We start from the raw sequence: 10,384 nt of genomic DNA on the forward strand, positions 1-10,384 counted from the left end.
CCGCGCGTTGACATGCCTCGATCGACAACAACAACTTTCAGCTGCTGCGCACAGCCCATGCGACCGAGATCGGGCCGTCGGATATGCAACCAATATACCTACGTATTCAGCAACAATGGCTCCACGCTTGATGAGCCCCCGCCGTGGTCTACTTTGTAAGCGGGATAGCATACAACGGCATCAGCAGCCATGCCGGGATTGCCATGCTTTTCTCCACTGTACCTGTATTCTACGGAGTTGGAGTACGAAGTAGTATACATAGATATTATAACGCGTTCGCTGCCGCTGCGCCGGAGCGCCCAGTCCTCCTCCTCCCCAACTCATCTCCGATCGTGCATCTGCGCCCTACCGTACGTTGATCTGCCCTGATCTAATCTGAGAGCGCCCCCGGAGGCGGAGCACAGAACGGCCTTATCGGTACGTGCCGCGTTTCAGGTACTGATCCCAGTTTCTCCACGGGCGGGTCGCATATGCATGTACGTACGTCTGTGCTGTGGCTGTTGAAGATTGTAGATGGAGATGGAGATGGAGATTTCTGGGGGCTTGATCGGGTTACGGCTCTTGGCAAGCGTAGAGCCCGTGGGACAAGGGGGGAAAGGCGGTAGATGTGAGGACCCAGGGGGGGAATCATATAGACTCTGTGCACACGCTCGGCTCGGACTATCAAGGGTGTTGTTCTTTGCTGTTTTATTGTCTTTGTCTGCATGGGACGTAGTGGCGACGACCGGAATAACTACTAACCTAGCAAGCTAGTAGTAGCCGAAACCACCGCAGGCAGAGAGAGGAAGGAGTTCCGTTCCGTCTAGTTAATCAGAAGCCAAAAGAAGCAACGAGCAGACCAGACTTTCTCTCATTGACCCGAGGCATCAGGCTACACTAGACTGCAGTCAGAGAGACATGCATATCTAGCGAGTTGCATAGCGCGCCAAGCTACTTTACACTTCGTACATACACCCCCCCCCCCAACAATGAACAAGGCTCCCATATGGATAAATGGACTGCCTGTGACTATGTCTGGGAACCCCCACACAGCACAAGGAACCGCATCCGCGTCGTCGCCAATGCAGGGGTTAGTGCAGCAGCGTGCTCGTCACCCCGAAAGGGGAACTGGGCATGGATGGAGCAGGGAAGAAGTTGACGAGTGTCTGGTTCGAGAGGTGTAAGCGGGCTCTCTCGCACCGGCGCACACAGTGGGCTGGGGCTGGCCACCCCCATGTGCCGTGTAGGGATGTATTCGTAGACTAGAGTATTAATCGTATATGTATGTGCATAGCCCACCACGCTGAGGCCTAATGAGCCAACTCGGCCCGTTTGATGGCCACCGCAAGCAAGATGGTGACTGGAGCTTCCACGTGCGACCATGGAGACAAGACAATCGTTTGATTCATCAGCCATCCGGATCAAGTTTTCTTGTTGAAACCACGGCCGGCAGCTACATATGTGCCCAAGTATGTACTGTACTAACTTACTCGACCCATCGCATCATCACCCGACAGCCCATCAACGCGGGCAGAGTGCCAGGCAGCAGCAGCAGCGTGTGTGCCCTTGTCCCCCTGCGGGTCAGGGCGAGCTATCCCTCAGCCAGTCGCATCGCAACTTTTTTCGTTACAACCGCGATGATGCCTGCCTGGGCTTGATGCTCAGCAGTTCATCAGGGCCCTGCTGCCACCTCCCCCCGGCCGGCCCCCCCCCCCCCACCCCATCATCCCCCCGGTCCTCGCCCTCGGCAGGGGCAGGGACCAAAAAACCAGCCCATGCATCCAACCCCAGCATCAACGCCGACTGGTCGTGATCAAAGCCCTCCTCCATCCGATCATCATCGAGGCCTTTCCACCCGGCGGGCTCTTACCGTGCGCACGTCCCCTCCTTCCCGGCGGCAGTTGAGGCCGAGATTCCGCCATGAGACGATCATCTTCACGGCCTCGAAATTGTCCAGGACGTGGTACGAACCACGAACCGCATTTCGACAAACCCTCGTCTTGTCCACTCACTCGTATTTTCGTATCCCTCATGTCGTCGTCTGCCGAGGTGTGCTTCTTCTCTGTCGGTCTTGCTGCGCCGCTCGAGACTGGAGGCACATATTGAAGGAAGGGCGGGGGAGGGCAAGGATCGAGCGCACACCTCTTTCGCCCATTGTTTTTTCCTCTTGTCAGCTTTGTTGTAGGTACGTAATTCGCAGGTGTGTCTCGGTGTGTGTGTGCGCGCGCAGGGCCTGGGGCAGTAACGTGAGTAGTACATACGTAGCTTCAGCCATAACTACCTATTATGCCATGTAAGTTAGTACCAGACGCTGCAGTGGTCGCTTATACCTAGCCTGGCCTGGGATCCAAGCGCGAGGGTTTGCGCCTCCCATCCCAGCAAACGCGAATCCTACGAAAAAAACATGTCCGAGCGGCACCGCAGCTCTTGGTCAACTAGACTTGGCCGAAGGTAACCCCCCACCCCCCCTTTTTTTTTCTAGGTCCTTTTCAGAGGCGTCCTCCAGCTAAGGTTGGCCGCGCCATGAATGCAGATCTGCACCTGACACACGGGAGCGCTTTCTTATCGTTACGGTTGACAACTTTGACATGGACGGATGGATGGATGGATCCCGCTTGATGGATCATGGCGGGTCGTCGTCGCTGTCGATAACTAGTTTGGCTGGCGAAACTGGAGAGCCGCCCCCCCGAACCCCTGCCCGCCTTGGAGGACGCCCTCGGCAAGCAGTTGTGGTCCTGTCCCGTTACTCTCACAGTCTGGGCTCACACCGGTCTGCCCGTTGGAGGCGTCAAGATGTCGTCAACATCCGGATCGCCGCGCGCCCTATCCCGTCGGATCAACGTCATCTCCTACGGTGCAGTTCTCCCACGCTCCCCTTCCCCGAACATCGCCGCGACTTCAGTCACGAAATCCTCGCCGTCGACGTCGCCCCCGCCGGGCAAATCAAAGGCGGCCGCTTACAATCATGGGCATCGGCAGGTAGGTAGGTCACGAAGCAGATGATCTTCCCACGAGCAACAAAGGGGAAAAGACGAGCGGCCCTCAGTTGGCCGATATCACAAGCCCGTGATCTCGCATCGCAGCACCGCATCTTCCCGCCCCCCCCCCCCCAGCAGCTGCACCATGTGCCTCGGCAGGCACCGCGCGCCATGCATGCATGCATTCATGCCGGGCGCTCGCTCAACGGACTTCGGGATCTTCCTTTGAACACACGCACACCAGGCGGGTAAGGGCTAACGGGTAAACCCCCCCCCCCCCACCGGCTGTGCCGCTAGCAAGAAAAGCACAAACCCTCCCCTCCCCCCGGGTCGGCTGGCGGCACCCCAGCCAGATGTTGTCTCTTCAGCGCGGACAGGGTCCATTTTGCGGGGGTGGAGACGCCGATCCCGTAACCTGGCTGTGGTAGTAGACTGAAGTAAACCTTGATGAACCCACCCGCACGGCCGGGACCAGACGGTCTCCTCTATCTGCCTCTCTGCCGGGCGTGGTGGAGGCAGTCAAGGAATGAATGGATCCAAGCAGTGAGTGAGGTTGAGGGGTCTGGGCGATAGATGTGCCTCGAGGGCTTATATCTTGTTGTGGAAGTCCCCCCCAGTCCCCCCCCCCCCTTGACGACCTCGACTCCCCCCCAGGTGCGGTCTTGGTTTCCACGTAATGCTTTGTTCGTGAGCGCACGTCTCGTTTCATGCATACGAGCCGTCGCCATACGGCACTTGTTCATACTACTCTTACTTGATCAACATCTGCTGTCGACTCGACTCAATCTCGGCAGTCGACGACCGCGTATGCTCATGTGCGACCTCGAGTACAGTAGTAGAACAGCGTCCACGCGCAACGAGCCGTTATGAGGCCACCAATAACACGACATCTCGTCCTCTTCGCCACAACACTGCTGCTGCTTCCATGCCTTTCGCTATGCCGTGAGAGTGTCGTCTGGGCACGATTCGACAACGACTCTCTTGCCGACGCGCTTTCACGGGCGCCGTCATGTGCCGTACGTCTCGAGGACTTGACATTGCACCGCCCTTTCCTCGCCCCCCCTTACTGCGCAGACGAGTCCCCTCTACACACCAGACGTTACAGGGTCGTTCTGACAGAAATTTGACTCCAGACGAAATGCCTCGAGGCCGCCCTCGCGGACACGGCCTGCTCCGATGCCCAATGTCTCTGCTCCCATGAGGACATGGAGGACGCCACCACGAGCTGCGTGCTCGGGGCGTGCAATCGACCCGACGCCTTCAGTCAGTCCCATCCATGCATGCACTTACACACACCAGCCTCCCAGGTCTGTCTGTGAGTGATGACAAGGCCACACATGCTGACGCAGCTTTTCGCGCGCGTGCGTGCGATTCGATGCAAAGCAGAGACCAAGAACCTCACCGAGACGGCGTGCGCGCGTCCACGCCGCGACGCGTCCACCCGCTACGACGTCATGAACATCACCATGGGCACCATCACGACGCTCGTCGTCGTGGCGCGCATCGTCTTCAAGCGCGCCTTTAGCCACCGCCGCGCCCTCAGCGCCGACGACTGGGTCATGCTCGCGGGCATCGTCCTCGGCGTGCCCACCATCATCGTCAACACCCTGGGGCTCACCAGGCACGGGCTCGGCAGGGACGCCTGGACGCTGCCGCCCGAGGAGCTCGCCGACTTCGTGCTCTACTTTTACGTCATGGAGGTGCTGTACCTGACCCTCATGGCCATGGTCAAGCTCGCCCTGTCGCTCTTCTACCTCGGCATCTTCCCTGGCGTGGGCATCCGCCGCCTGCTCTGGGGCACGGCCGCGTTCAACGTGGCCGTCGGCATCTCCGCGGTGGCGGCGGCCATCTTCCAGTGCACGCCCATCAGCTACTACTGGACGCAGTGGGTGGCAGACACGCCCGGGACATGCATCGACATCAACCTGGTCGGGTGGGTGCACGGGTCCATCAACGTCGCCGTGGACATTTGGCTGCTCGCGATACCCCTGAGTCAGATACGCCGGCTTGAGCTGCACTGGAAGAAGAAGGTTGGCGTGGCCATAATGTTTCTCACCGGCATATTGTAAGTGCCCTCCTTGCCTCACACGTTTCTTTTAACACCATTTCATACTACCACAACCCCCCTTCGCATACGCATCTCGCTTGGGTTTCAAATCTAATCTAAGCTGACGTACGCGGGTCGCAGCGCCACCATCGTCTCGATCCTCCGGTTCCAGTCCCTCATCCACTTCGCCAACTCGCTCAACCCGACCTGGGACCAGTGGAACGTCGCCTGGTGGTCCACCATTGAGATCAACATCGGCATCATATGCGCGTGCCTGCCGACGCTGCGCCTGATGCTCGTGCGGCTCTTCCCGCGGGCCCTGAGCAGCTCCGCCGACTACCACGGCGGCAACGTCACCACCACCACCACCAGCAGCGCCACCGCCAACACGGGCCGCGGCGGCACCGTCGTCGCCCCGCGCGGCATTCTCGTGCACCAGCACGTCCGCGTCTCGACGTCGACCATCGACATCGCCTTGACGGACGACCTGGCCAAGCACATGAGCGGCAAGTCGTGGGAGATCAGGACGCAGGGGAGCAGTCGCGCGAGGAGCAGCCAAACGCAGAGCGTGACGGCGGAGTGGGCCAGTGAGCCTACTGAGTTTCTCGATGCACATACATACGGCCGTGCTTTGTGATCCAAAAATGGTTTGGGCGGTTCGGTGTTGGCGGCGTTTAGGAGGGGGTTGGGCCAAAAGGCTCGTTGAGTTGCACTGCCAGACTCGTGAGTTGTTGAAAGTTACTGCACATACATATACAATCTACATGTACATTATTTATAAAGAGCTGTGAGTGTCGTTTGGAAGTAGGACTTCGCCTATGCATATTAATGGACCCTGTGTGTCTGAAGAGTTGAAGACCCTTGCAAGGTAATAAGACAAGACCCGTCGATCCCTAAACATCGTGTGCACATACACTTCAAGATGTACTGGTAGCTCAAGGCTACGCACGACCGTGTCTGGGACTCTGGTGCAGGATGAGGGGGTTCGAGTCCGTCGTAACGGAGAAAATGGAAGAAAGACGATGAAACGCTTCAGGCATCAACGCGTGTGCCACGGCCCAGGCATGTCTGGTTTCTTCCTAAAATGATATTGTGCGCGGAATGTGCATGGACATATATAAGCCCCTCAAACTGACATCAAGTCTATCGTAGCGTGTCGCACACGTAGGGGTACATTACTACTATAGCCCGGCCGAATTGCCGGACTCGGTGTCGCGCGCGCCCGAAGATGCCTCGGCTCGTCCGCCCCGCCACCCGCCCCGCCCCGCCCCGCGCCGTATCGCACCTCTGCACCCGCACCGCACCCCCGAAACCCCGGGACTATCTCACTTCATTTCAGTCAAGAAACGACGTCGAAGTCAGTCTACCCCCAGATTCTCTCCTCCGCATCTCGCAGCGAGTCCCGTTGCGTCTTCCTCAACCCCCCCCCCCTTCTTACCTTCCTGGCCAATAATCCTGGCTACCATTCCTCACACGATGCGCGGAATCGAGATTAAGGAATACGTCAAGGTGCGTGCGTGCGTGTGTGTGTGTGTGTGTGTGTGTGTGTGTGTGTGTGTGTGTGTGTGTTGGACTGTCTTGTCCGCCTATACCTCCGTCTGCCCCTTGAAAGCCCACCACAGTCGATGCCGTCCCTTTGTTGGGGGGGTTGGCGAGTGAGTAAGATGGCGATGGTGTCACCACGATGCAAGTGACAAACAAGATCAAACGAGACGCTCATCAGGCTTTCTTTCGAATCATCGCAGGGCCCCGCGGAGCTCAAGGTCACGGACCTGCCCGACCCGACGCCCAAGGCCGACGAGTACCTGATCCAGGTGCACGCCGCGGCGGCCAACTTCTTCGACATCCTGCAGGTGCAGGGCAAGTACCAGAACCAGCCGCGTACGTTTTCTCACCTTCCCCCCTTGTTTTACCCTTTCTATTTCACTCTGCTTTTTCCCCATACTCATCGAGGACGGTAAACAAGAGAGAGAATTGCACAGCTGACATAGCATCGTAGCGTTCCCCTGGGTCGCCGGCGCCGAGTTCGCCGGCACCGTCATCTCCGCCCCCTCCAAGGCCGGCGGCGGCGGCAACAAGTTCAAGCCGGGCGCGCGCGTCTTCGGCGCCTCGCAGGGCGCCTACGCGACGCGCCTCTGCGCCAAGGAGTCCGTCCTGCTGCCCGTCCCCGACGGCTGGTCCTTCCAGGAGGCCGCCGGCCTGTTCGTCACCGCGCCCACCAGCTACGGCGCCCTCGTCGTCCGCGCCGGCGTCAAGCAGGGCGACCACGTCCTCGTCCACGCCGCCGCCGGCGGGGTCGGCCTGGCCGCTGTGCAGGGTGAGTGAACTGTCAAGCACCTTTTTTGATCTTGGTGGTGGTGTTGATCCTAGAGTCCTGTTCCCCCTTTTTCCCCTGCCCTGGCTGGCTGGCTGTCTATATATGACTGCCATGTCATTGTGTAGCGAGATAGGAATCCAAGTGAGCTGACCACGGCATCATCATGGCCATAATACGCAGTCGCCAAAGCCTTCGGCGCCACCGTCATCGCCACCGCCTCCACCCAGCGCAAGCTCGACATCGCCCGCTCCTTCGGCGCCGACCACGTCGTCTCGTACAACGACGCCGAGTGGCCCGCCAAGGTCAAGGCCCTGACGCCGCAGAAGCGCGGCGTCGACATCGTCTACGACCCCGTCGGCCTCGTCGACAAGTCCACAAAGTGCACCGCCTGGAACGGCCGCATCCTCGTCGTCGGCTTCGCCGCCGGCTCCATCGAAAAGGTCGCCATGAACAAGGTCCTCCTCAAGAACATCTCCATCGTCGGCATCCACTGGGGCGCCTACGCCGTCCACCAGCGCGACATGATCCCCGTCGTCTGGCGCGGCATCATGGACCTCGTCGCCCAGGGGAAGCTCAAGGGCACCGTCTACGACGACGACGAGTTCGTCGGGCTCGAGCGCGTCAAGGATGCCCTCGTCGCCCTGGGGGGTCGTGGGACATGGGGCAAGGTCGTTGTCAAGATTCCGCAGGGCGGAAACAGCAAGCTGTGATGGCGCTATGAGTGTGAACGTGGGAGGCCTGACTCAAGGTGTGGCCTCGCGACACGCAGCTCAATATCGCCGTTGTACATTACACGTGGCAAAGCTGCACTCTCAAGAGTTAGAGTTGCGATACTAGTATTTCCCAATGCCCAGCATCACGGCAAAGGCACGATTGGCATGCCCAGGTATCTCCTATTCAGGTCTTGTTAGCCGCTCCAGCGGCTGTACACTGCACTGCACCACCACCAGCAACAACATGGGCGTGTCTCCTCAGCCGTTGACGCCTCCGAGAAAGCGGCCGACGTCCTCGCGTCGCCATGAGCCGTAACCTGTCGTAGTCTCTCGTCCGCTCACGCAGAGTCGGTATCCTTGCATCATTGTCTAATCCAGCGCGTTCAGCAGGTGCTCAATGGCACCCTGAACGCTGCCTCCACTTCGTCTCAGCGCAGCCACGTTGCGGTCAAAGTCGAAGAAGCCCATGTCGTTGAGCTGTCGCAGCTGCTCCGCATACCGCTCCTCCGGCGGCCGGTTATCCGGCGGGGCGCTGGGCGACGCCGCTCCTCCGCCCAGCATCTGCATCATCTGCTGCATCATTTCGGGGTTCATGCCAAATGGGTTGTTGGCCCCCGCGCCGCCCTGCGGAGGGAACAAAGCCGCAAACGGGTTTGCCTGCTGCTGGCCCTGATTGCTGCCCTGAGTCGATTCCGTGGCGCCTCCACTTTGTGTGCCTGTTTGCTGGCCGCCAGCAGTGGCAGCGGCGCCTCCCTCTCGCGACTCCTGGCCTTGCGCCCCCTCGGTGCCGGCCGCGGGGGGCGCTCCAAAGGGGTTGGGGCCCATGCTGTTCAGTGCCTGGATCATCTGGCTGATGTTGGGACGGCCCTCGCCGCCGGCGCCGCCACCGGGCATGCCCATCAAGAAGGGGTTCAAGAAGGGGTTCTGTTGGTTCGTCGCGTTGTTGCCGTCGCCGCCGGCGGATGCGCCGTCCCGGCCTTGGGCGGCAGAATCGGTGGCGCCGGGAGCCGGAAACGACGAGTCGCCTCCTTGCATGAAGCGCTGCATCTGCATGACCTGGTCCATCATGGCCGGGTTGGTCATGACCTGTCGCAAGAAGGGCATCATCTCTCGGGCGCCAGGCATATTCCTCAGCATGGGGTTCGACTGGATGAGCATGTTGACAAAGTCGGGGTTGTTGAAGGCCTCGTTGACGGCCTGTTGGACATTGGGATCCGACATCATGCGCCGGATGCCGTCCTCGTCCATGGGCGGGCCCATCTGGAAATCAAATTGTCAGCTTGGAAAAGAGGGTCGGAGTGCGTGCGTCCGCGGGCGAGGATGTGCTTACGCCGCCGTCGGGGCCAAACATGTCCATCCCTGGCAGATTGACCTGGTGGCCGGCGTACCGGGCGCCGGTGAGGCCGGCGAGAGGGTTGTTGGCGGTGCCCGACGCCATGTTTGTGGGCACGGCCTGCGGCGTGGGCGTCGAAGATGAGGCTGGCTGGGTGGGGTTGCTGGCGGCGCTCTTTACCATGTGGATGGTGTTGTTGGGCTTGATCTTGTAGGTGCCGAGGCTATCGTCGTTCTTCATGACACGACCCGAGTAGATTAACCGCTGGCGCTCGACGGGGATGTTCTCCATGTCCTCGCCGGCGAGCTTGGTCTTGAGCTCGAGGACGGTAGCGGACTCGGCCATGGTGATGGTGTGCGTGCTGTCCGACGACGTCTTGACCTTGAAGGTGACCTGGGCGTCGCCGCCCGCCTCGGCGTTGTCTGCCATGTCGGTCGCGGCGCTGGGCTATTACTTCGGGGCTGGCTGGCTGGCTGGCTGGCTGGCTGGTTTCGAGTCGGTCGGAGCGCGAGGTCGACAGCGGGGATGACGGTTTTGAAACGAGGGGCGGTGCTGGGGATGCGATAGCACGAGAGCTGTGACGAGCTTATCACCGGTGGATTCTCTTTTGCAGACAGCCAGAGACGATGTAGCTCAGGGGCGCAGCGCAATATATACACCTGCGGGCGAGGGAGGAGAGAGCCAGTTGCGCAGACGAGCAGGCGTGACAAGTGAGGAAACAGAAATGGATGTCGCAGCAGCACGGAGCAGCAGGGGGGGGGAGGAGGGTGGCACGGCTCCAGTTGTGGCGAGGAGGCACCCCGGCGTTGAATGATTGTCCGACGTGGGGCAAGCGGTCGTTGACTTGTGCGGGTGGAAGCCAACAGCAGCCAAGAGAAGCGCGCAAGACGCCTGCCTGCCTGCCCCCAACAATGACGCCAGCGGGGTGTGGACTTTCGACTGAAGGCGCTACCAAGTTACTAGGGCGCTACATCGCTAGGGTGCCTACCTACCTAGGCAGCTTCCGAGTAGGTTGGT

At 60.1% G+C, this 10,384-nt stretch overlaps 3 protein-coding genes across 3 annotated transcripts; 2 read left to right on the top strand and 1 right to left on the bottom strand.

Moving 5' to 3' along the window:
- The first annotated feature begins 3,616 nt into the window (after window positions 1-3,616).
- Window positions 3,617-5,751, top strand: JDV02_009188 (uncharacterized protein). The gene is made up of 4 exons (XM_047990836.1): window positions 3,617-3,973; window positions 4,091-4,220; window positions 4,344-5,022; window positions 5,146-5,751. The coding sequence occupies exons 1-4, from the start codon at window positions 3,824-3,826 to the stop codon at window positions 5,639-5,641; spliced, it is 1,455 nt and encodes a 484-aa protein (XP_047846845.1). The 5' UTR covers window positions 3,617-3,823; the 3' UTR covers window positions 5,642-5,751.
- A 584-nt stretch (window positions 5,752-6,335) lies between these two features.
- Window positions 6,336-8,223, top strand: JDV02_009189 (NADPH:quinone reductase). Its single transcript, XM_047990837.1, has 4 exons — window positions 6,336-6,513; window positions 6,750-6,885; window positions 7,004-7,321; window positions 7,502-8,223. Exons 1-4 carry the CDS (start codon window positions 6,481-6,483, stop codon window positions 8,029-8,031), a joined length of 1,017 nt encoding a protein of 338 aa, XP_047846846.1. The 5' UTR covers window positions 6,336-6,480; the 3' UTR covers window positions 8,032-8,223.
- Window positions 8,076-10,226, bottom strand: JDV02_009190 (uncharacterized protein). The gene is made up of 2 exons (XM_047990838.1): window positions 9,365-10,226; window positions 8,076-9,294 (listed from the first exon to the last, which is right to left on the bottom strand). The coding sequence occupies exons 1-2, from the start codon at window positions 9,794-9,796 to the stop codon at window positions 8,404-8,406; spliced, it is 1,323 nt and encodes a 440-aa protein (XP_047846847.1). The 5' UTR covers window positions 9,797-10,226; the 3' UTR covers window positions 8,076-8,403.
- Window positions 10,227-10,384: the final 158 nt, after the last annotated feature.

Source organism: Purpureocillium takamizusanense, chromosome 9 (genome assembly GCF_022605165.1).
Source record: "Purpureocillium takamizusanense chromosome 9, complete sequence".
NCBI lineage: Eukaryota > Fungi > Ascomycota > Sordariomycetes > Hypocreales > Ophiocordycipitaceae > Purpureocillium > Purpureocillium takamizusanense.